The sequence below is a fragment of the Nanorana parkeri genome, unplaced genomic scaffold (assembly GCF_000935625.1).
Source record: "Nanorana parkeri isolate BGI_ZX_2015 unplaced genomic scaffold, ASM93562v1 scaffold139, whole genome shotgun sequence".
In the NCBI taxonomy this organism is placed as follows: domain Eukaryota; kingdom Metazoa; phylum Chordata; class Amphibia; order Anura; family Dicroglossidae; genus Nanorana; species Nanorana parkeri.
Window position 1 is genome coordinate 1272940 of NW_017306407.1, and position 26721 is coordinate 1299660.

General features: G+C 42.1%; 2 protein-coding genes across 2 annotated transcripts in view; one reads left to right on the forward strand and one right to left on the reverse strand.

Annotated features, from left to right (window-relative positions):
• Window positions 1–11220, reverse strand: part of CARF (calcium responsive transcription factor) — a 45044-nt gene extending 33824 nt beyond the window's left edge. Inside the window, exons 1-2 of the mRNA XM_018554021.1 lie at window positions 11181–11220; window positions 1726–1838 (exon numbers count right to left, since the gene is read on the reverse strand). Of these exons, the coding sequence (XP_018409523.1) occupies window positions 1726–1827 (102 nt within the window). The 5' untranslated portion in view covers window positions 1828–1838; window positions 11181–11220. The remainder of the gene's footprint in view (window positions 1–1725; window positions 1839–11180) is intronic.
• Window positions 11221–11622: 402 nt separating this feature from the next.
• WDR12 (WD repeat domain 12) lies at window positions 11623–26326 on the forward strand. Its single transcript, XM_018554019.1, has 13 exons — window positions 11623–11771; window positions 14176–14270; window positions 14366–14460; window positions 15963–16069; window positions 16160–16275; window positions 16389–16543; window positions 18154–18199; window positions 20069–20154; window positions 20276–20416; window positions 22374–22479; window positions 23671–23803; window positions 25787–25859; window positions 26075–26326. The coding sequence occupies exons 1-13, from the start codon at window positions 11731–11733 to the stop codon at window positions 26150–26152; spliced, it is 1272 nt and encodes a 423-aa protein (XP_018409521.1). The 5' UTR covers window positions 11623–11730; the 3' UTR covers window positions 26153–26326.
• The last annotated feature ends 395 nt before the right edge of the window (window positions 26327–26721 follow it).

Here is a 26721-nt window from a genome sequence, read left to right on the forward strand (position 1 = left end):
AAGCAACTGGGAACAACAGCAACTCAGCCACAAAGTGGTAGGCCACGTAAAATGACAGAGAGGGGTCAGCACAGACCTCCAAACTTCGTGTGATCTTCAGATTGGCACAACAACAGTGCGTAGAGAGCTTCATGGAATGGGTTTCCATGGCTGAGCAGCTGCATCCAAGCCTTACATCACCAAGTGCAATGCAAAGCGTCAGATGCAGTGGTGTAAAGCACGCCGCCACTGGACTCTAGAGAAGTGGAGACGTGTTCTCTGGAGTGACAAATCACGCTTCTCCGTCTGGCAATCCGATGCCAGGAGAACGGTACTTGCCTGACTGCATTGTGCCAAGTGCAAAGTTTGGTGGAGGGGGGATTATGGTGTGGGGTTTTTTTTTTTTTCAGGGCTTGGGCTTGGCCCCTTAGTTCCAGTGAAGAAAACTCTACAGGCATCAGCATACCAAGACATTTTGGACGATTTCATGCTCCCAACTTTGTAGGAACAGTTTGGGGATGGCCCCTTCCTGTTCCAACATGACTGCGCACCTGTGCACAGAGCAAGGTTCATAAAGACATGGATGAGCGAGTTTGGAGTGGAGGAACTTGACTGGCCTGCACAAAATCCTGACCTCAACCCGATAGAGCACCTTTGGGATGAATTAGAGCGGAGACTGCGAGCCCGGCCTTCTCATCCAACATCAGTACCTGACCTCACAAATGCGCTTCTGGAAGAATGGTCAAACATTCCCAAAGACACACTCCTAAGCCTTGTGGACAGGCTTCTCGGAAGAGTGGAAGCTGTCATAGCGGCAAAGGGTGGGCCAACTCAATATTGGCCCCTACAGACTAAGACTGGCATGCCATTAAAGTTCATGTGTGTGTAAAAGGCAGGCGTCCCAATACTTTTGGCAATATAGTGTATCATCCAACGGGGACATATGTTTTGGCTAGAGATGAGTTCAGGTTTGGACTGAACCTGGTCCGAACCTCAGCTCCTCTGAACCCAAAAGGAACTCCTCCAGAACGCAGAAGGAAGCTCCTTCCATACCGCCCAATCAGCTGCTGGTGGGGATTCCCGCCAAACCTGACTTAAGCAAAGGTGCGGGATGCATTGATGTCATTGACCTTACATGGCTATAAGCCTTTATTTCGTAAATGTGGCCATATTAGGTAAATTATGTAAGCACAACCATCCTGCCCCTTTGTTTACTTACAGCTAGAGGGTGGAGAATGTTTGCTGATTGGGTGGAAGTTCCCATGGCACTTCCTTGTTTGCAGGAGCTCAAGTTCAGTCTCAACCTTAGGGTATCCCTAGATCTGGTAACAACTATCTAATCTACGGGAATTCCCCTCACTTTGGGAAATTTGTTTCTCATTTTCTGTTGTGTCTTCAAAATGGCAAATGAAGGAAAATCTCCTCAGTGGGCTACAGACAACATTAAATAGCCTGACTGGGATTTTAGTCCTTCTTTATCCAAAACTAGAAAATAATTTTTGCCAATACATATACTTTAATGTTGTCTGTATCCCCAATAAGTGAAGGATCCCTCAAGTGATAGGAAAACCCACAACTGGCAGCTGTCACCAGAACAGGTGTTCCCACTGGTAGATTGTTATTTTCTCCCATTTAGTTTCTTGGCAGAGGTTATATCCCTTTCTGTTCTATCAAAAACTAGAACAATTTTTGCATGAATTTCTACTTTGATCCTATTCTACTGCAATGTGATTTACTGACCTCGGCTTCCAGCTCTGTTTCCTCTGCCTGAGTGTCCACATTGGTGCAAGTGATAAGCAGCTCTGTGGGGTGCGTCACTGTGTGAGATTCCAATCCACTGCTTTCCATTTCACGGTTGTCTGGAAGAAAGGATAATAGATTGTATGATCAATCGATATATATTTCTGTATATTCACATCATTCTCAATAAGTCATTTGATCCTATAACTTCCTGATTAGATTATAATGTGCACATTATACTCGGACTAGAGCTGATCACCTTTAGTCAAGCTAAGATGTAAGTATAAAAGTTTTGAGTCTTCTAAGCTAAATTTTTTACACTCTGGACTCACTCAGAAACCACATTTTTATGAAGCATTGTAGGACACTTTATTCATGTCAGGTGCTCTGCACAGCTACCATACATCAACAAACATGAGCACAAAGGAAATATTGAGCAAAACATTACTTGTAGTGCATCAAAACAATGTCCAAGGCAACAAATTCTTAAAACCAAATGTTTGCACAATGAAAACCTTTGAGAATGGCTTATCAGTGGTTTATTAAGGGTATACAATGGTAATTTCACATATACTGTCTTCATTATAATGTGCTGTATTTGTTACAGATTGGTCTGTAAATTATCATGAGATGCATGCTATTTACTCATTAAATAAAAGAACAATCCTTGCTTTAGGGTCAAAAAAATACAACAAAGGATGAGAAAAAAGGTAAAACAAGTATTTCATTCACATAAAAATGAAAAACATTTTTATGATACACTGTGCCTGCTGTGCTTGCATGCCAGGGTCCTCATTCATTCCTATGTATGGCTCTACACTTGGATTACTAAGTGATGATGTGCTTTAAATTACATTTCCATTAGGAAAAAATGGAGGCTGCCATTGCTGACCTTACATGTTGAAAACACAATTTCCCTGGCTGTCATGCTTGATCATTGGCTTCAGTACTTTCAGTCACTGACCTAAAATCAGATGCGGATTAGGAGCTCTGATTTTCCTATTCTGTATTCTTGTAGTAGGCCAATATCTCAGAATAGTATTGAAGCCAGGGACAGCCAGGCAACTTTCATTTTACCTAAGTTGCAGTCTGAAAAATACACCTTTTGTCTTAAATTTCCTGGTATGGAAGCGTGTCTAGGAACTCCTGTGCTTCATAGCTATATCTCTGCACTGTGCCTCTGATTGCTATTCTTATGAGATTTGGTGACATCACTCCTGTGCTGCTCAATGTACATCTTGCTGGAGGCTCTAACGTGAAAAAAGCAAATCCCTGTCCCAACCAAGATAGCCACCTCCAAATAAAGATACAGTGCAGAGCTAGGGAATGATAAATCAGTCATGGGAGAAAGGTCAGCTGCAGGAAGCCAGGTGACTAGTCCTTTGCCCCTCTGTCTGCCTTTTTGTTGCACAGCTTCCAGAGTTCAATTTCTCTCTAAAAAATGTAAACTGAAAAAAACTGACTGAAAAGCATTCTTGTTTTACCTAACCAGTTGTGGAAACTAGAGGTACTACACAAGCCCATTGAAGAATTGAAGTACAGAGGGCATGTGTAGTATGTCCTGTCCTTCTCCGCTGCCACTTCCTTTCCCCCCCTCCCAGGCACTTGCTAGCAGTTACTGTCAAAATGAGAGCTCAGAGTTGTTGTATACATCTATTCTGTTTCATACATCTGCAGATCAGAGGGATGAGCTTTGATCTGCATATGGAGGTCAGTTAAAGCAACCGGACAATTTTTCTAAATTTTTTTTGGTGATGTTTCCCTTCTCTCTCTTTTGCGGTCCCTGCGCGAGGCGTTCTGACCTACTGTCATGGCATGGATAGGGGTGTGGCTTTTTACGCATTTCTATTGACCAGACACGTACGTATATATAGACGCACATATGATAAATGATTGAATTGTATGTGTTCATTGTTGTTTTGTTGTAATCTTTATTTTTTGGTTCTCTGATAGAATGTACAAAATTGCACACTATATAGCAGAGTCTGAAGAAGCGGATTCAGCGCCGCACAATACGGGCTGAATCCGTAAATTTGTAAATTTTTTCACCCTGCTGTATTAAATTATAATGATGTACATATACATCTAAGAATCGGGAGTTGTGTACATTTGTCTACTCACATATGGAATCTTGGCTATATTGTTTTTATAATGTATAGCACTTTTTAGATGTTTGTGAAATAAACGTATTTCAATATGTAGATATTTAGTATTTCTTACATGTACGACACTTGTGTCTGAGTATTCCACATATGGTGTAGCTCCTTTTCATACGTTCATTTTTAACCCCTTATTACCTTTTAGTTGACTCTAATCAGTCCTTCTGCACTTTATTGCTCTGCTTATATTTTATTTCTATTTTTCTAACCATTATTGTGTGAACTTTTTTTTTTGGTTTTTATTGGTTTTGTTAGTCGTATTAAACAAAATCTGCAAAACTGAAACAAAAAGCCTTTGATTTGTACATAAATTTTCCTGTGTCATTTTAAATGATAAAATAAAGATATTTTTTATCTACAGTAACACTCATTTGTGAAACACTGATCAAGGCAGTGCTTTTTTAAAAAGTTTTGGTACATTTTGTTTTCTTATGGATTGCGTAAAAAAATAAACACATTTTTGCAAGAAAATATCACCAATAGAAAGCCTTGTTTGTCCTAAAAAATGATATATGCATTACTAGATGGTGTACAGGTGTGAGAGCTGAAGTGGTTAAATTCCAAATACTTGCATGTAACATCATCTTAAAGTGAACATGAATTCCAAAAGTGAATATTTCCTATTTTAAAGGGAACGTCCAGAATGGCTAATTGTAGCTAGGCAGTGTGCTGAAAAAATGACCTTTAGTCTTGAATTCATGAAAAATAGCATTGCACTTCCAGACACATGACTAAGCTTAGGTATTCATGTTCTGTTGCCTAATGTTTGTATATCTGGAATGTCAAATCATGTAAGGCCCTGCTGCCTCTGACTGTTAGTTTCACAAGATTAGACGTGAGGTTTGGCAATATCATGACTGTGCCGCTCACTGTTCTCCTGAGTGCCTACTGTAGAGGAATCTATACCTGATGACCTGCAGAGCAAGGATCTCCCTGCCTCTTCTTCATTTATTCCCTGGAACTGTGCTTTCAGCACCTCTCCTGCTAATTCTTATTATTACCCCACCAGTCATCAGATCACCAGACATCACGGAGGCAGCTCTGACATGAGAAAGCAATGCCCTGCTCCTCTACTAAGATGGTCCCCTCCACACAGTGACACAATTCAGAATAAGGCATTTACCATGTCACTAATATGAAACAGATCAGCTACAGTGAGATCACAAGAAATACCAGTTACTAGTTACTAGTTGCCAGTTACAGTTACTAGTCGTTTGAGCTCTGCTAGGTTTTTGGTTTGATGCAGTTTTCATTTTTTAGATCCTCTAAGTGGGCAGTGGGTTCACTTTTTTCACAAAAAAAGATCATTTGAAAACTCTCAAGGAAGCTCTTCTTAAAGTACAAGTTTACTTTTGCAAATTAAAAGGCAGTGAACGACTAGACCCAAGTGAATGGATTCAAGATGTGTTTTGTCAGCTACATCCCAAATGAACCTGTTCAGATGTGCATCTAATGGTGAAACATCACAATAAACATCCAAAGTTCATAACCTGGTCCGAAGGCAGCCATCGCCCCACTTCTTAATCCTTAGCTGTGTTCAGGGAGTAACCCCTATTGCTACACCCTCGTGCCAAAACATCCTACAGCTTAATAGGCTTTCAATAAGGTCTTTCTGGCCCTTTACAAACACAAGGTGGTTCTTTGATGATACTTTCTTCGCACATTCATTCCACATTAATGAGGACATCATTCTGCCTTATTTTTGGCTATTGCCTACACTACCACTACTGTGAGTCTTCTCCAGCACATCCCAAAGATTCTCAATAGGGTTAAGGTCTGGACTCTGTGGTGGCCAATCCATGTGTAAAAATGATGTCTCATGCTCCCTAAACCACTCATTTACAATTTCAGCATGTTGAATCCTGGCATTGTCATCTTTGAATATGCTCATGCAATCAGGGAAGAAAAAAATCAGTTGATAAAAAAAACCTGTGCATTCAGTATATACCGTATTCAGTATAATGATGTCAGGCAGCTGACCTCATTTTATGGGAAGATAATATATGAAACATACTAATCACTGCAGGAATTATCCAATGGAAGACACTCATCTATTTGTTTGGCTAAATCCAGGTGGTGACTTTTTTTGCTCAGGCAGTGTGCATCTGCAGTGTATGTATGTATGTGCCCATTTATCAGTACATATAGGTATACAGGCAAAGGAGTTGAGCAGTATACACTTTTCTACTGTCTTGTCTAAAGTTATGTGTCATTGGCACCTCATGTTTACGTTCACCCACCTCTTGTGGCTGTTAATGAACTCGGAAGGGCTCAGTATTGAGCACATTTAGGTTAAAGCATATCTCCAGGAAAATGAAAAACCTCCCCTTGCAGTGGTGCAAACCCTAGGGGACCAGGATGCCGAGAGACAGTCCACAAGCCTGAACAGAGGGAAGTGAGGTGAGTGCAGAACACCGGGGATCAGGTAAGTAAAGGTGCTTTGCACAATCCCTCTAGACAAAAACAATCAATTAACCCTTGCAGTGCGGAGGAAGGTTTTCTGTTTCTGAGGATAGGCTTTAACGCTCATTGCACCTCTGAGTTCACCCATAATAATTAGTACCCACAATCTGTCAAAAAAGCACTGCACTTACACTTTATTATTGTAACATCTACATATAAAGAAAGAGTAATTAAAGCCTTTTCTTGTAAAGTTTATGCTCCAATTTCCTCTGAGATCAATGCCCCACTCCAGTCTACGTTGCCGCACGGGTCCATGCTCGCCTATTTCAACCCTTCTGGGTCCAACTTCCTGACTGGATGATTACCAGTGTCACCCAACCATTTAATCTTGGCCCTCTGAGCAACCTCTGGAGGCCGCCACAAGTACGCCTTTCCTATGGAAAAGAATGGGACCATGGAACAAAAGCACAGTATGAAGCGGCCCTTTTAGAGAGAAAGCCATGTGGCTTCCAGTGAGACTAAACAGTGACGTTTGCTAGATCAGGGCAGATTAAGGCACAACTATACAAAAGGTACAGTTGTCATTAAACTAATATTTTTCAGGCAATGGTTTTACCTAAACAAACAAGTGGGGAAGAATTCAGAGAGGGTATAGGAATAGGCTGTGGTTAGGTGCTTAGCAGTATAGTGGTTTTTGCCACTATTTATGGGGGTGGATGGCATGACCTTTAAAAATAAGTACATTTGCTGAGCATAAAGCTCTATATCTACCCTCCCAGTCCTCCAATGCAAAGTGGGGATACAAATTTCAGATTCCATACCAATATTACCATTACCAACTTTCTAAGCACTGTTAGGCCTGCTTCACACCTAGGCATTTTTGAGCAGTTGGAAAAGTGCTTTTAAATGCCCAATACAAGAAATCCTATGGTTTTGAATGGCCCTGTTCGCACCTGAGCAGGAAGACGCCAAATGCCCAAAAAGGTACATGAGCTTCTTTGGGCAGTTAACAGCACATTTTTGCCGGATAGACTTCAATCAAAATGCGGCAGAAGCATGTTGCACATTTTTGTGCCCGTTTGTACACGCATCAAAATGTGCCCAATGTGCAAATAACCACGCGCGTACAAATGCGCAAGAATCATGCTGCCTAGGTGTGAACCTGGCCCTATGTGCCCATGACACTGCATTGTTTCTCTATCCTGAAGGCTAATATTTCTGCAATACAGTTTTCCCCAATATATATTTTAATGAAATGTCCAATGAACAATACTGCGCATTGCTGAACTCTAAATAATACATAAAATAACTTCACACAACTACACTCTGTATACAATATTTCCACCAGCAACACCAAATAATAATAATAGCCCCACACAATAAGAAGAAAGGTAACAAAACAATGCACTCAGTGAACCAAGGGACCCAGGAGTCAATAAGGCAACAGCTTCTAAAAAAAGCCACACAAGATAAGCACAGTGTACAAAACATGCTCCCTGCCACATCCCTACAAAAAAGAAAGCAAGAAACTCCTATACCACAAACAGGGTATATATACACCAGCAAAAACATGCATCAATCATCATGCCCTATTCTGTAATATACACATACCTAGAGAATAAATAGAATAGGAACCGGTCTTCTGATTTGCACTTGGGCAGATCACAAAAATAGTACTGGGGCATGAGTGATGGACCCATGAGTCTGCAAATCTAACCCACAGTAAGCTGCCACCTGGCCTTGTTGAGTTCTGTAAATTGCAATATGCACGTCCAATTCTATATACCCATGGTTCTCAACTGGTGGGTCACGACACAAAAGTGGGTCACTGCCTGGCTTCCACTGGCTCCTCAGCCTCCCCCTAGTGCAACACTGTCAGTTCTTACGCTGAGTAGCCTTCCAAATATGCTGCCAGGCGCTGTGTGTTAGCTTAAGGTGGGGTGGGCTAAGGGTATGGCCGTGAGGGAGCTCCATCCATACATGAATTGCTTACAGCTCCCTCATGCCCTGTAGAGGTGCCTGGACCGGAGGGACATCACATTCTGGCTCCCGGTACCATTACAGGGTGCTGAAGGGAGTTGTATAAGCAATGCACATATGGTTGGAGCTCCGTCAAAGCACAGTAGCCCACACTGGACCCCGGGCTGAGGATCCACTCGTTTTTGTAAGGTAGGGAGACTGGGCATTTAGTGCACTGTACCACACAATCACATCTACCGTGTGCTCTGGTGCAGGAGGTGCATTGCCATTCATTTGAGGGCTGGTGCTCAGATAGGTGATTTATCGTGCAAAACACCAATTTAATGAAGGCTATTCACACCTATGCGTTTTGTCATGCGGGCAAAATCAGCTGTCAAGCAAAACGGTGCAGGAGCAATTTTTGGGCCTTTGCCGCATGGTTTGGGTCCCATAGACATCTCTGTGCATTGAAAACCGCACGGTTTTCAAAGCTAATTTGTGCAAAAACCGTGTGACAACCGTGCGAAAACAGCTCACCAGCACAACCGCCTAGGTGTGAACCTGGCCTGTATAGCACCCCCCACACCGGAACGGCCAGTAAAACAAAGCCTTGAGTTCCACGGCTTAATGACCAAGGACAAATGTGGGTCCTGAGGTAGAGAACCACTGCTATATACAATCCATGTTGCAATCAGCTGCCGTATTTGACTTTGTGTATACCCCTTCCAGACATAATTGGCTTCATAAATATCTGTGCTGCTACTGTTGATCTCTTTCCGTAAATGCTAGTTGCCTGTTATGCGGCCCTCTGGGGCTTTAAAGGAGAACTATGGGGTCAGTGTTTTCCCCATAGTTCTCCTTAGGGTAACGGGAGGACACAAACTAGCGTCCTCCCGTTACCCTAAGCTCAGTATACCGCGAGCTACAGCTCACGGTATACTGAGACGCCGCAGCCGGAGCGGATCCCGACTTAGACGACGGGATCCGCCCAGCTGCGTGAGCGACAGCTGGTTCTGCCTATCTAGAGGCAGAGCCAGCTGTACACGCCCCCTCCCCCGTCCATTCCGCCAGTCAGCGCTGGCAGATCGGAGCAGGGAATCCAGCCCCTCCCCGTCACGGCAGAGAGCCGTGACAGGATCGAGAGGTGAGAGAACGCCGGTATGTGTTCGCTCACCTCCCGATCTACTGAGCCGACCTGTGACGGTCTCATTGTCACAGGTCGGCTAGAACTATGAGGTGAGTGAAAAGCACTCACCTCATAGTTCTCCTTTAACACATTCTTAGTCACTGACCAGGAACATGCGTGCAGATCAGGAACATGATGGTTACAGGGTTAAGGTGCCCATACACTGCACGGGCTTGCGATGATGGCAAGTACGATCTGCCTGTCCAAGATGTTTTTTTAAGTCCTCTACAACTCTCGCAAGACAAAAGTCTTGCGAGAGTTGTAAAGTGTATGGGCACCATTAGAGTCTTAAAGGAAGAAAGAGTCATGATGAGACGGGGAGCAAGAGCGGTGTTCAATAGAGCATTGTTTAGGTGGTTCATTCTAGACTGCTAGAGAACGGAGCGCTGCTTTGTGTGAGAGCCGCGATCTGCCAGCACAGTTATAAAGAGGAAAGGAGCGCCATATTTATTACTGTACACGCAGTCTGACTGCATTATAATAATAAAAAAGGGCTTTGAGTTTGGAAGGAAACACCCTTGTGCATTTTTATACCCAACAGAATATGCCAGCGTCTCATGAACAAAGGAATATTTCGAATTTGTTAACAAAGCTAAAACTAACCCACTCAGTGACAATGCACTTAAAAGAGAACTATAGGGTAACCTTTTTATCCCATAGTTCTCTTTAGGGTCACAGGAGGACATATACTAACCTCCTCCTGTGACCCAAAGCTCAGTATATAGGGAGGAACAGCTTGCTATATACTGAGAGCGCCGAAGCCGGGACGGATTCTGGCAATACTGCCGAGATCCACCCAGCTGGCTGATTGACAGCGTGCTCGGATTTAAAAAAAAAAAAAAGGAAGACTTTTGGGGGTTGATTTACTAAAATAGGCAAATAGTCTACTCACTTTGCAAGGGAATTTGCCCCTTAGCTTAGTAAATGTGGAGACATTTCACTTCACAATGAATACCCAATCATGCGTAAGGAAATAAAACACAGCATTTTTGCTTTCACATGATTGGGCGATGGAAGAGCTTCATCTGATTCACTAAAGTAAGGGGAAACTTCCACTGCAAAGTGCGACTTCCCTTTGCAATGTGAACCGCATATTTATTCTTAATAAATCACCCCTAAAACATAGTACATTGCAGGGTAGCAGATCTTAGATGTGGTGGCTGCATTATTATGATTTACCTAGTAATGGTACTAGAGCACACTTCCTGTGCCGTCGTGTCTACACCCATTTTCCACCCATGTAGGTAGCCATGCTCACACAGGCTGAACCTTTAACATATCTGCCTTTGTTCTTCTCCGTTACACAGGGGCTGATGAGAGAACATTGTTTTTGCTATCTTTTCAGCTCACAGGAAGTGACAAGGGCCCAGCTTTTCTGGCATGATCAACAGGTATAGTCTGTCGTTGCTGAAAATGTTCTAAGGTGGAAAAAAGAAAAGTGACAAGTCCATAGTTTGTTTTATTCAGTATCTGGAGGTGCTAGATTCTCCTCCCCCCCTCCAATTTGTGGTATCATCTCCTAGCCCCTACAATACCAGCAGGAGGAGCCACAGCATACAGCCCCATATACATCCTCTCCATACAGTACACGGCCATGTTTGAAGACTACTAAACAATCACATATTGACATAGAACACCAAGCGACCCCAACATAACACACAGGCCGACCTCCACCCGGCCCCACGACGCTATAAAAGGGGAGGGGAGTCATCCAGTCACCCAAGGAGAGAAAATTCAAAACGAGTCTACTCAACCTCGTCTTGGCTTTCGCAGGACACACCATGGAGACCGGGACACGTGCGCATGCGCAGATGGAGCTGAGCGCGGGCAGCGCCTTGAGTTCTGACGCATCCCGGAACTGGGATTAACCACCGTGGAACGCAGCCCCAAATTATGTCAGTTGATATATGATATAGAATGCAACTCAGGAACAAGGACTGGCGGTATAGAGGGGTTAAAAGATATTCATTCATGTATATTTGTATTATGCAAATTACTTACATATAGCGTTAAATGTATCTATTTAAACTTTTAGTTGTTAGAGATAAATATATATCACTAATGATATGTAGAAATACAAGGTGATCCCGCTACAAATGGTACCTGATATAATGTTAGTTAAAAAATAAAACAGAAAATAAGTGTTGAATGATTTTGGTGTTGTGTTCCTTTTAGGCCAGGCATGATGAGTTGCTGCAGATCGATGTTATTGGCTGGCAGGCCAGCTCCGTGTAACACGTGGTTGTATGCGGCGATCAGATCGCTTGGAGGAGACAAGTCTGCAGTCGTATCTTGTCCTCAGCTATGGCGCAGATCCAGGCACGGTTCTTCACCCAGAATAAGAAGTGAGTTGAATGTTTATATGGAGTCTTTATAGAAATGCTATTTGTATGTATCGAGGCCCAGGTATGTGTGTTCTGCTACTGACACGTTGTTATCTCATGCGTTTGCAAAGCTGGCGAAAAATCCGCGTTTATTCTTGCAGAGAGTTGAATGAATTTAAAAGACACGCTTTTTTTGTGTGATCTTAGTGTAAAACTCATTTTCTTCTATTGTTTTGTATAAATGATACGATAGACTTCTGTACTGTTTGTGATAATTTGGGCTCTTTCATTGGAATTGTTGAAGTAGATTTTAAGCCAAAAGCTTTTTTTTCTAGTTTAGGCTACAGTGGCAAAGGGTTAAAACCCAGCCAGGATTGCATTATGTCCTGTGTCCCCACTGGGGACATTATGCTTACTTCCTGCCCCAGAGACCCAACCAAAGTGAGTGATAATCTCCTTTGACAGTGTCACCAGAAAAGTGTCCTCCAACGTTTTAGATTTCCCTCCAGCTGGTAATTCATAGGTAACAAATAGGTTCTAACCCCTCCACAGCTAGATACATTTTATGCCTGGAGTTCCACTTCAAGCAACATCATATGTTTGGAAATCTTTGTCATCACACTAATACAGTGGTACCTCGGTTCACAAACTTAATTTGATTACACGATTCTGGTCGTGAACCGAATCAAACTGTGATCAGACCACGATCTTGACTAGAGGAAGCCACGACCATGTGTCAGAGCAGGGAAGATGGCTGCGGTTGTGTTCATCACCCGATGCGGAGTTTAAGAACAGACGCAAAATTTTGCGGAACTTCCTGTTTGGAAACGGAAGCGTTTTTGAACCGAGGTACCACTGTAGTTTGTGTTATATTGGTTCTGTATAGCAAAGTGTTATGGGGACTGCGGGGTCACTCCATTCACACTTTGGCTGAGGGGAAAAGATGTAATGAGGTCCTAACAGCTTACAGTCCCAACCAGGGCGTAACTAGAAATCACAGGGCTCCATAGCAAAATTTTGTATGGGGCCCCATGATTGCTAGTTATGCCACTTGCAAAGCCCCAGCGGAGAGAGTGACCCTGCAGAGCCCACCATAGACTCTCTATAGTGGGCTCTGCAGGGTCTGAGATCTCTTACCTGTCAGCGCCTCTGTGGTCGCCAGGCCCGACTCCTGTTCCGGGCTCCGCCTCCTCTGCTATCGATGGGCCCCACCTGCTCTTAGGTCGCTGGCCAGTGATGTAAGAGGAGGCGGGCCCCGCCTCCATTCAGAACACCGCCCTCATCTGCCGCAGCGGCTGGCTGTCACTGACACAGCTCAGCAGCGGCTATGAGGGGAAATGCGCCGTGGTCGCTGCTGAGCTGTGTCTGTGACAGCCAGCACCCCGGCATGCCATAGCGGCCCTGGCCGGGCCCCCCTGTGCCCGGGCCCCATAGCGGCCGCCTGGGTCGCTATGGCGATTTTTACGCCATTGGTCCCAACATGAATGTCTCACCCCATTTATTGTAAAGCTGGATATACATCATGCAGATCTCGTCCAGTTCCTCGTCTCTGTCGGGATATTCAGGATGCAATGACGACAGCGGGAGAGTCCTCGATCAACGCTAGTAAGTGTGGATGGAGGAATCTGTTCTGTTTTTTCCGTTCAGCCTGTGGGTTGAAGGAAAAAAATAGAACAGTGTATGGTCAGCTTAAAGCTCTCAATCTGATTGTACAATCACCTTTTAAGTCTGAATTGGATTGGAATGTGCATGGACACAGCAGGGAGACATCTGATTAACAAGGTCTGAATAAGTGCTGTTTGGTTTGTTCATGGCAACCAATGAAATGTTCTAGTATTTTAGAACCTTCAGTCATAAATCCTTTTTTATTTCTCTTTTGGTATATAACATGTAAGGGTCTATTTATCTACAATGTGCAGATCCATTTATTACAGATGTGTGAATGTTCATCCTCTGCAAATAGAGGCAAAAACAAATGTTCTTCTTATTATATTTTCTTTTCAGGTTGAATGTTCTGTGATGTAATACTGTATTATGGCCACTAGATGGAGCTGAGGAGCATATGAAATAGGAATGTATCTTCTATGCTGCTCAGCTGCAGTCTAGTGTCCATAATACGGTAATAAATTACATTCAACCTGATAGAAAATATGCCAAGAATGTTCTCTTTTTTCCTCTATTCGCACAGAACAAATGTTCACAGAGATTCACAAGTGAATAGCTCTGTAAACTGTGAATGAATAGACCCCTTGCATCTGGTGCACACATCTGTCTAAGACCGTTTCCATTTCTGAACAAGTATTTTGCATAGACCTCTGTGCAGAATACCCTGAGTGGTCTCCCAAACTAGTAGAGGACAGCTGCATCGTGAGATTTATGCTTTATTTCCCGATAATCTAATGTAGTTCTCCTTTCTTTATTTTAGGTATGAAATCGACGATGTCCCATTTTCTATTCCCGCTTCCTCCGAGATTACGGACCTGAGCAATATTATCAACAAAGTGCTTGAAAGCAAATATGGTATGTTCGGCTTTCCTTTGATCACAATAGCCATTTGGGTTGCCCTATAAGTATTTTTCTGTATTAATAATGATGTATCTTTTCTGCTGTTACAGAAAATCACACACATGTGGAGTTTGACTTCCTTGTCAAGAGCCAGTTCCTGCGGCTCCCACTTATCAAGCATATGGATGCCGAGGGAATGTCTACAGTAAGTGATTGCACCCTAGTCCTGGGCTAGGGTACTATAAATTGGACGTCAGGGAAATCATTAGTGCTTGTGGGGGTATGGCAGCATAGGGCCATCAGTTCAGAAGACTGTGCAGATAAAGAGAAGCTTTAGTACTTGGAGGAGACTTTACTTTGTTTGGGAACTTTTTATGTCTGGATTGAGGGCAGTACACAAGATACATGAAAAGCTCTGACTTCTATAACCACTCACATACACAATCTTCTTTAATCACTTCCCATCCACAATCTGAAGATTAAAGCCAATTTCCGGGCAAACATAATACGTACATTTGCAGTGGGGCTACCCCTGCACTACAAGGGTTAAAGCAGACCTTTACACTCAAAAATCAAATTCTACCAATGCATCCCTCTATGATGATTAATAATAACATAGACAAGTCAGGTGTAAAATGCTGTGACTATGAAATACTTACACTTGCAGAGCATTCACTTCCTGGTTTGAAAGTGAAAATGACTTCAGTTTGCCAAAGCAATGCACACTGGGATTGCCTTGTTATCAGCAGAGCATTGCTGGGAAATGTCATTTGTAATCTCAGGAGATCTCAGGGAAAGACATTTCCTCCCCTGAGATGATGTGCATGGTCACGTGTCCTAGTCATATGTGCCAGAAATCCAGGAAGTAAAGGGAGAGCTAGTAATCTGCCCTTAGTAAACATGGCCACTGTCAGAAGACTGGGGAAGAAAGGAGAAATACGGTATGCAAAGAATACAAAGCCGGCAATTGTCTAGAAGTATATGTTTGTAGATTGTCATTACTAAACGTGTGTGTTTGTTGTTATTTTAAAGATATGGGTAAGGTTCCACTTTAAGTGCACATTTATTACTAGGGGACACTATTAAAGCTGTTTTACCCGCCTGATTCCTTTGCCCGGAGATGGGCTTTAACGGATTGGTTTAGCTTTTCATAAATGAAATGCAAAAGTTAACTAACTCACAATACCCTCCTCGGCCGCCCGTTTTCCTCCTGGAAAGGATGGAAGGCCCGCTGCACTTATCTGTAATAACCCCTGCCCACCGCCCACGCCAGCCTGTGTAATGGTCCCGGCACTTGGAAACTTCATTACACAGCCCTCGGGGCTCTAGAGCAACATAATGCTTGCAACGAGGAGCATTGATTTGTCGGTTTGTCCATGTGATCACGCTAACCGTGACCATCTCTTCTAAACCTTCTGGGATGGGGATATTATCTGTGATAATGTAAAGATAGTGGTGTATGCTTATTTTAATGGGTGATTTTTCTTTCTCTGTAGTTTGTATGGTTTATCCTCCTACACTCCTGTGTTGTGATAATGGGGCAGCACCTACTGTAGTCTTGTCTTCAAGGGTTTTTCCAAAGCATTGTGCATTCTTACACTGCTACCTTTCCAATTAAAGTAGAGAGCTTTCCAGATTGAGGAATTATTTCCAGAATTTAGGAATTATTGCTGTATCCACACTCATTGTATTGTTCTCTCTCTATAGGAAGAGGTTGTTGAAATTGAATATGTGGAGAAGATCACAGCCCCCCAACCTGAAGAATGCATGCTTCATGATGACTGGGTCAGCTCTATTGCAGGAAGTGAAGAGTGGTATGTCAGTTTATATTGTCCTTGTGACTGGTAATGAATGTTGATATCCCTTGTCTCATACATTGTAACTCTGCTTTCTTCCATTGTTAGGATTCTAACTGGCTCATATGACAAGACCAGTAGGATTTGGTCAGTAGAGGGAAAGCCACTTATGACAATTGCAGGCCACAGTGAGGTTGTGAAGGACGTGGCTTGGATCAAAAAAGGTATATTTCGATTAGCCTATCAGTTACCTTGACCTTTTTACACATCTTATTTGTGGCTTGATCACACCTTGTTAGTGCTTCAGATAAGTTTGACAGTTTGTTGTTTTTGACAGATGGCCTGACATGCTTGCTTCTGAGCGCTTCAATGGACCAGACCATACTCTTATGGGAATGGAATGCAGAGCGGAACAAAGTGAAGGCGCTTCATTGCTGCAGAGGTCATGCTGGTAGTGTGGACTCCATAGCTGTGAATGGATCAGGAACCAAAGTAATGCAATGTGTTTGTTTGTTTATTATTCTTGTCTGGTTCTATTTCCTTTTATGATTGTATGTTTCCTACACGTGCCTTAACTCTACATCGCAGATAATTAAAAAATTAGGTTAATTGATGATTCCAGGTTTTTAAAATTTCATTTTGTCGAAGTTCAACCTATATGCCTCCAGCATAAAAATGTGGATATGGTTTATTACTATAAGGGAATATCTGTACACTGCTGGGCTAAAGTTATTATAACGCCCACTTTTTTCAATGACATTTAAGCCGTTCCAGTGAATAACTTGTGAGAGGTAAAAAAAAAGATTGTTGCTGAAAGCTGAAAAAATAAAATAGATTTCAGTTATACAAAAAGATCTTTTCTCCACCTATGGCACACTGTTGTAACAGATGCAACTATCTGAAAAGCCACGGTGGCAAGAGGACGAATTGCTGCTCTGACTTTGTTGTGTTTTCAGCTTGAGCTAATGCGCTCTGTGAACAACAGATGCCTTAAAGGAGAACTATGAGGTGAGTGCTTTTCACTCGCCTCATAGTTCTAGCCGACCTGTGACCTGTGTCGGCATCCGCTGCGGCGTCTCAGTATACCGCGAGCAGCTGCTCGTGGTATACTGCGGCGCCTCAGTATACCGCGAGCTACATCTAGCGGTATACTGAGCCTAGGGTGATGGGAGGACGCTAGTTTGTGTCCTCCCGTTACCCTAAGGAGAACTATGGGGAAAAGACTTAACCCCATAGTTCTCCTTTAAGAACATGGGAAATATAGTCTAGAGCTCCCCTTGCTGGCCCGAAAGTAAAATATAATAATAATTTAATTTACTTTTCCAACTCCAAGACTAGACTAGAGAAAAACTCAAAAAGTTAGGAGGCAGCTGTCATTTGTAAGGAGCATTGGCTACGGGGCTCCTGGGATTTGTACATCCCTGTTTTAATGTATGAAATAAACAAATCATACATTAAAACAGGGATGTAGAAATCCCAGGAGCCCCGTAGCCAATGCTCCTTACAAATGACAGCTGCTTCCTAACTTTTTGAGTTTTTCTCTAGTCTAGTCTTGGAGTTGGAAAAGTACGGTACTTGGTATCTAAACATCCCTACTTTTTTCATTATATAGGATTAGTTTTTGTATGATTTCATGCTAATTTTGCTATATATATTGTGTGTGGTTTGTTTGTTTTTTGTTTTTTTTGTTTTTTTTATACATAGGGATGCACCGAACCGCTACCATTTTTTTTTTTTTTTTTTTTCCGGACCAAGTACCGATACTTGTCCAAATACTCACAGATACAAGTACCGATACATTTTTGTTTATTGTCATGTGACAGTTTTTCTAAAACAATACAGACTAATGATTTCAGGACAGTGGTGGAGCGCCAGATCCCAGTCACAGCTGCGCCCTGGTAGTTCTCATGAAAATGGCAATTATTGAAACTGGTATCTGTGCATCTCTAAAAGTAATTGAATAGTTGAGTCAGTAGTATAGCCAGGCAAGTAGCATTTATCAGAACAATCTCAGGATTTAGGATATCCACAAATTGCAAATCATTCGATTCATTGCATGCATTTTGAATGAAGGAATTTTACTATTTTTACTTTTGTTTTAGTTTTGCAGTGGTTCATGGGACAAGATGTTGAAGATTTGGTCAGCAGGTTAGTATAATTTATATACTTTACAAATGTTTTCCATAATTGGCAATACCCACTGTACTGGGTGTGTAACTTTATCACTAGTAAGCTGTATGTTATGTGTGGAGGGCTGCTGCAAAGTATAAAAATCTTACCTTGCAGCATGCCATCTCCTACACCAATCTTCTGAGCTCTGGGGGGGGTGGGGGGTGAGGGATGGAATTGAAGCAGTGAAGTGCTCCAGCCACATCCCTGACCCTCCTCACTACTTGCCCATTCACAAAATGCCTTGTACTTTTTTCAAAGACTACAAGACATTCTATAACTAGAGGAAATCTCAGTATAGAGCCACCGTATGACAGCTGCAGTGTCCACTGGCTCTAAGCAGCACGGGAGAGTACGGTTTACTCTCTCCACACTTCTCCTTTTAAAAGCAGGTCAGAAGGAAGTGAACTGGAGATCAAATGCGCACCTTTTAATGCATTCTGAATGATCTCAGGAGAGTCTCAAACTGATGCCATCGACACAGGATAGCAGCTTAAAAAGCAGCACAGTAGCCTTGAGCGTGCTTACTGCCCTACAGCAAGTGGTAAATTTGAAATAATCAAATGCATAATTTTGTATTTTCCTGACTGAATTATTCCACCCTGAACAAAATGAGAGGAATATACTGTATACAAAACCGCACATCGTTACTCCTGCCATCAGACACCCCTTACTTACAGCCTATATGCTGTATCATTCTACCTGATGATGAACACTGATAAAGTCAACCACAAACAAATTATTGTATGATGCACAGCTTTTACAGAGCTGACCTGCCATAATCTCTCCATGGAATTCCAAACAATCATAAAGAGGAAGTGTTTTATAAAGCTGATCTCCGAGATAAGCAAATATTGTGTAAATGCAAGCCATGTGTATTCTTCCTTGAATCTTGTTGTGCTTTGTGTATTTCTTCTAGATCTGTGCAGTAATCCAGAGTAAAACTTTACCTCTGTGCAGGAACGTCTTTTAATAAAGACTGATCACTACTGCTCTTTTTCCTTGTGCAGGGTGACTGGTCTTGTACCCACCTCCTACTTTAGTTATCTTCAGGTGTCCTGTAGAGTGGGTGGAGCCTGCTGGGTCCCTCCCATAACTCTTCTCTTTGCACAGGCTATGTACAGCACAGTAATGATTTGATAATGAATTCAGTGTTTAAACTTTCTTCACTAAAGATCATGCAGTTTGGAACCTTTTATACAGTATTCTTGTCCCCTCTGATGGTAAGGCTGGCCATACACCTGTCTATTTTTTTTTTTTGTTTGTTTAACCCGCTGGCTGAACAAAAAAAAATAGACCTAATTTCTCCATCAACACAAACAGCGTGTAGATTGAGGAATCTTGCTGCTTATATTGTATTCTGACCGGTGCCGCCGGTACCTATCAGAATACCCGACTAGAACGGGCAGCTTATTGACTGCCGGCTCTGATCGATTAAAGGGGCCGGCCAGAAATCTTCGATCAGCTGATCAAAGGATGCTGATCAAGAGGGTGCGACAGCACACTGCGAATTGACCAGTGTATGGGCACCTTAAGAGATGGGCGGAGATAATCCGACACTGATTACTGCCTCATAGGCAGACAGGTTAGTACACTGTCCAACATGAACTGAATAGAAGATTTTTGTTTTTGGTAAGAAGAAACTTGAATGAGCTTCTTTCAGTTTTTCCCAAAATTATACAATTCCCCTGTATGGCTATGGTATGGCCACCTTTCTTTAAAAACATTTTCCAAATCATCATTGTTGATGGAGTATTCAATTTGATCCTGTGGATTCTAAGCGTGCTACAAAGTGTTTGGATTACTGGTGTGACATTCCTAAATGTGTTTTTGTTTGTTTTTTAATAGTTCCGACAGATGAAGAAGATGAAGCAGAGGAGAACCCAAACCACCCAAGAAAGAAGCAAAAAACTGAACAGCTTGGACTAACACGAGTAGGTTTATAGAATCAAGCAAATATTCATGATTTCTGGTTCTAAGGAATAATATTATAAGATACTTTCTGTCTTTATGGAACGATTTGCACTGAAACGGGGACATTGTTGTTTCTTTCAGACTCCCTTAGTCACCCTGTCTGGTCACAATGAAGCTGTTTCCTCAGTGTTATGGTCTGATGCTGATGAGATCTGCACTGCATCATGGGACCACACTATCAAAGTTTGGGATGTTGAAGCTGGAGAAGCCAAAGCCACTCTGGTAAGAACAGTTAACTGAATGGGAAGCCATTTTTATTTCAATGGTTGCAGTTACATTATAGACATTGTGTCATTGTTTCTTGACTTGCATGGTCATGGTACAAGTAATTGAGCTGTGTTTGCTAGAATGAAAAGGTTTTTGGGTTAAAAAGCATTCCTTCTGTTGTGTTTGGGCCTCTATCCAGTTACTTCAACATCTGTTGACCAGTGTGCCTGTTTTAATTTACAGTAGAGAGGAAGGCATTAGAAATGGTGATTTACAATTGTAAAAAGGAAACCTCCAGCCAAATATAATAATGAATGGCATATTAATAGATAAAAAGTAGCTTTTGCTGAAATAGTCGCCTTTTAGTCAGGAGATGTCCCTGCAGTACTTTTCCACCACTAAACGTCTTCCCGGTTAAATTACGGCCAACATCATGTAACCCTCTTTTTCTCTGAAGCCCTGACCCACATCCAGCCTTTGACTGGTCAGTGAAGGAGAAGCTGCACAGTGGTGAGCTTATTTTTGTTAGCTCTCTTCTCCTGTCGGCATGCGCCATGTCAGCATATGAACTGATTGGCTCGTTGTGCTACTTTATTCAATTACAATCAAGCTCTGCTGTACACTAGACTGCATGATGATGATGTTCCTAATTCAAATGCGGGTACTTGACACTGTGAATTTTATATCTGCATAGAGTCCTGCTTTAACAGAATGTTTGTTTAACCCCTTCATGACTGAGGCCCTTTTTTCCATTTTTGCACCCATGTTATATTCCACATTTTAGGCCTGAAAATGACGTAAAACCCCACAATTTGGTCATTCCCAATTACCAATAAAAAGTGTAAAATAAATACTGTCTGCATCTCCTATGACCTGCTTTTTACAGTGCCTGACCATATCATAGCGGCACAGTCCACAATCCTGATCTGCCCCGGTAGACCTCTAAAATACCTAGTAGTTTCTGATCTTAATCTCAGACATACGCTGTCTGCTGCACTTCAGTGCTTAATGTCTGAACAGGCAATTACCAGGCCCAGGCACTGCAGCCACATAGAACATTGTGTTTGGATAGGATGTTTATATGTAGGGCAACAGGTCTCACTTTTAAAGGAGAACTACTGGGAGAGTAAAATATACTCATGCCAATACTTGGAGCTGGTGTGGAACACTGTAGCTGTTACTTGCCGGCTCTATATACTGAAAGCTGAGCGATGACAAATTGCTGAGTTCACGGCTTCTCCCTGCAGAGAGCGGTGACTGACAGGGGTTCCCCTCTCTTTTCCCTAGCGCTCACTGGAGGGATAGACAGGAGAGGGGGGCAGGCACAACTTGTTCTGACTCTAGAGAGGCATAGTCAGCTGTAAAGCAGACCACAGGGTTGATCCTGACAATATTGTTGGCATTTTTCTCAGCTGTAGCCTGCTATATGCAGACTTTGGGTCACAGGAGTATATTAGTAAATTGACTTCTGTGACCCAAAAGAGAAGAAAAGTTTGACTTTTTTTTCTTTTATTGCTTTTAAGGTGAAAAAAAGCATCTTCTGGTATATGGAACCCGTCATTTTTTTTAAATCTTGGTTTTGCTGTGGAGATTCTCCCTCTCTGTCCTGGTGACAATTGTAACCAGCAGTGAAAGTGATTAGGATAATCTCAGGTTTTAGGCTGTCACCAGAACCGGTATAGAGGGGGTAATCTTCCAATGCTGTCACTTGTTCCCAAGATAATTATCTCAGTGGAGATTTCTGCTATTTTGGAGATGTTTCCTCTCTCTTCCTCCTGTATTATGACAGGTTATTACGGTCATTCTGTCCAATGGGACACAGATGACAAAAAAAAATGCTGACGGGATTTAACCATTTACTACTCTGTGAATAATTAAAAATGGCTGTAGTTATGCTTTAGTTTGCTTTTTATAAGAACAAGAAAGTACAATTCAAATACCATTTCCATTTCTTGTGTGCTCTATCTTCCAGACAGGAAATAAGGTATTTAATTGCATCTCTTACTCACCGCTGTGCAGACGCCTTGCATCTGGAAGTACTGACAGACATATCCGACTTTGGGATCCACGAACTAAAGGTGAGCGGCCACAACACAATGGGTATTCATTCAAGTAGTGTCGTAGGCAAGCAAATAAAAGGGAATGAAAATATCTTCACCAACACAGTATTTGTGCTGCAATCCTCTCATTTGAAATAAACCTGTGGTGACAGTGCAGCTGCATTAAGGTGCATGTGCATTTCCCTATGCTCAGTTTCTCTTCAGGCTGCTGCAGCTTAACATCTTAGATCCACATTTCCAGCAAGAAAAGATTGGTCTGTACTGGTGGATATCTAGTCCGGTGCTGGAGTTGGGTCGGTCCTTCCTTCCATTGTCCTGGAAGGTGCTTATGACCTCTCCTGCTGGTTGGTTCAACCACCACCTGTAACCTCCAGGGGTACTCTATGGGGTACATGTTTCACTGGTTTAGAGTATGTGTATGTTATGGCCTGTGGATCTGCATATTGGGCACCTGGCTAATTAATTCTGCCGTATATGCATTTGTCTGTATTACTCTACTTGCATAACATTAAAGGCATTGCATCAGTGGATGTGTTTAGTTTACTATATTCCTGTTGTGCCATTGTGTCATGAATATGTACATGTTTTTACTTGCCTCATATTGGATATTCTTGTCCTGTAGATCTATATTTTGGATACACTTGCTGCTTCGATTCTATAATATATACTTTGCCTTTATGTGTTATCCTACATACAAGACATGGGACTTGTTTTACCAGTGCATGAGTTATTTCTGAGCCAAGTCTCTCCACATCTTGTGAGCATTGAATTGTCTGCAACTTGTAGGTGTAATCAGTCCCTGAACCAGTCACGTTCCATGTGGGTACATTAAGTATTGTAGTTTATGATGATTTACACTACAATGTGGTTCTCATAACTGGCCATAAGGTATGGAAATACAGGGGCTTAATGAAAAACCTTTTTTTATGTAGTTTTTGGGGCTCAGTATTTGTAATTACTTCCAGCATGTATGTATAGCTATTAAATTATCTTTTGTGCACACGACTTTTTGCTAAACTGGACAGGATTTTTCAAACAAACACAAAAATTGTAACAAGATTACTTGCTAATTTTGAAAGCATTCTTTTTATTAAATCATCCCTCAATGCTAGATAGGTAGAAAGGGAATTTGAATCTGTTCTGCTCCCAAAAAGATATATGTGGCATCAAGTATTGGCAGTTGCTCATTACCATAGTACTCTTTTGCAGATGGCTCTCTGGTTTTGCTCTCTTTGACATCACACACAGGATGGGTCACCGCAGTAAAATGGTCACCAACTAATGAACAGCAGATCGTGTCTGGATCTCTTGATAATGTAGTGAAACTCTGGGACACCAGAAGGTATATTTTTGAGGTTACTGTCTGGGGAGTCAACCAGCCAACCTGGAAGTATGATTGATAATGATGATCATTCAGGGTGTGGTATGAGGGGGATTGGATGATATTGATGATGATGAGGAGGATCATTATGGCACCCAGCTAGCAGATGCGGGAAACTCTCCTGTCCCAGACTTCTCCAATTAAGTCATGTGACACCATTTTAGGGTGTTGAAAGATGTCTGGAACAAACCTCCCTGCATCTGCCAGACACGCACCATGATGATACAAAGTGTTCATGGAGCTGCAGTAGTGAGTGGTGAGTCTCGCTGCTCACAGACTTGTGCCATCAGGACTGACGGCAAGGAACAGGGTAGGTTTAGGACCCTAAAACAGCACAAACTGCACCTCCCTTACACCCACTACCTAACCCACAGCACTTTTCTCCCACCCAACCCCAATGCACAGCAATTTCCTTCACCTTACCTCATACATAATCACAATGACAGTGCATCCCTTCCCAGTGATCTTGGCACACACACACACACACACACCCTTCCCAGCGATCTTGAGACACACACACACACACACACTCTCCTTCCCCACTGACCACATGCCCATTTGTGTAGCACTTTGTTTACAGCTGAGGTCTGCATAAGTGTAGTCAGTTTCAACACTGATCAGCAGATCCAGGTGTTTTTCCTTCCTCCCAGACCCCTTTGTCTTTCTGGGGTGTTGGGAGTTGGCATTGTGCTTCTTCTGGGAAGATGGCATCACTGACAGCAGAAAAACTCCATTTAGTTTCTCAGCCTAAGAAAGCTCGCTCTCAAGTCAACCTCATGTTAACAGCAGTGGATACCTAGTGGCACCTATAATACTTTTTTCTGTGTTGCATAGTAAGGGCTCATGTAGATAGGCGTTGTTTTACTCCATTTAACATACGTTTTAAATAGGGCTGCAACTAATGATTATTTTCATAATTGATTAGTTGGCCGATTAAATACTATCCCTAATTTAAATTAAAATACACAAATGCAGTGTTACAAACAAAGTTTACTTCAGAATGAAACTGCATGCACAATTTTTTGCAATCACACTGCAGTGTAATGCATGACATGGCGGTACCATGCGTTCCGGGGGAGGCGATCACACTGTGGGTGGGATGCGTGTTTGGGGTGCATTGAAATTAATGGAACTGCAACACAGGTCCCGCAGCAGAATTTGTCAGGCCGAAAATGAGTTTTTACCCACTTTTTTTTTTAATTGTATTGTAAGTACATGGCACTTGAATAGCTTCAGCCAGGGAATGACGGCAGCCAGTGGCAAGATTTCGCAGACGGCAGCTGAATGTAAATACAGCAGGTAGTGGGCTGGTGTAATAGCCAGTTTGCTACTGGCCATTTCAAATTGCAATAGCAGGCTGGCTATTGCACTCGCCCACTACTTGCTGTACCCTCCTCCCAGCGTGGAGAAGAGAGCTAGGGGATCCAACTAATCGATAAAAAGAATAGTTGATAACTATTCTCATTGATTAATCAGTTAGTTAGTTGCAGCCCTAGTTTTAAATGCAGGACCGCAAATTTCAGTTGACTTCAATAGAGTAGTGTAAATGACAGTTCAGAGGCTGCATTTGACCTGCTTTGCATTGTGTTGCATTTGATTTGATTCAGCATGCCCTGTTAAGGTGCGTTTTGAATTGCGGGCAAAGCAGGACAAAGGCAGTCTTTTTCTTGTAAAAGACACATTTTGCATTAATGGAAAAGGCCACACTTGACACAAACATTTCTATATGAGCCCTAAGGGACTGTACATAATGGGAATATTTTTTGTTTGGACAAGCATGAACAGCGATGTTGAGTGAATCCATACAGTTGTCTTTGAACTGAGAAATGATTTGTCTTCTGTCCTGGAATGATATTGGAAAATCAGTATCGTATAGCAAAGCTATACACAGAAACCTAATATTACAACGAGTGGTTAAAAATCACAGTTTTCTTTTTTTTCCAGTTGTAAAGCTCCTCTTTATGATCTAGCTGCTCATGAAGACAAAGTGCTCAGCGTGGACTGGACAGAAGCTGGGGTAAGATCAGTGCACACTTTAGTCCTTTTCTGGTTTTCAGGAAAAAAAATCTTTAAGTTTTTTTTTTATTTTATTTAGGTGTATTGTATATATTCTGAAAAATCACTTGTTTTTATGCCTGGATAATATTAATTGATTATATATAATATATATTTCTGTGTTTTGTTTTCTCACTATGCCTTGCCTAATATATATTTGTTTCTGTCTTCCCAAAGCTGATCTTAAGTGGAGGAGCAGACAACAAACTGTACTCGTACAGATATACAGCGCCACCTTCAGACGTGGGAGCATGATCTTTTACTTCTATCTAGTCGTTTACAATGGTAGCATAGAGATTTATCAATTGTACAAAATCACATGCAAATGGACTTGTTAGACTTCCTTGTTTTATTACTGCATTATCTTTGTACAGAATCAAAATGTATGTTTATATGCTGCTACATTTTGTAAATTAAAATACAGAATTTTTTATTCTAGTGGGTATGTTGATTTATTTTATCAGGTTTTGTTAAATTGATGTTGATAATGGAAATGAAGGTAAAGTAAAACCACTTTGTCATTAAAACATATTACAATACAAACAATGTACATGTAATATAAAAAGTACTTTTATTTTAGGTGGTTCTCCAGCTCCCTCCGGAGGCCCCTCTAGGATTTAAATATCTCCTGTTCTGTGGCAGAAATGGGTGGTGCTTCTTCCTTGACTGAGCTACACTCATGGAAAGCATGTGCGTGCCTCTCAATTTCGAAATCCTCTGAGCCCAGGCAGCTTGATGACGCACCTCTAGGGGATGTGCATTGACAGCCTTGGCTGACGTGAAGTGGGTTGGATAATTGTGGGCATCATTCAACACAGAATAAG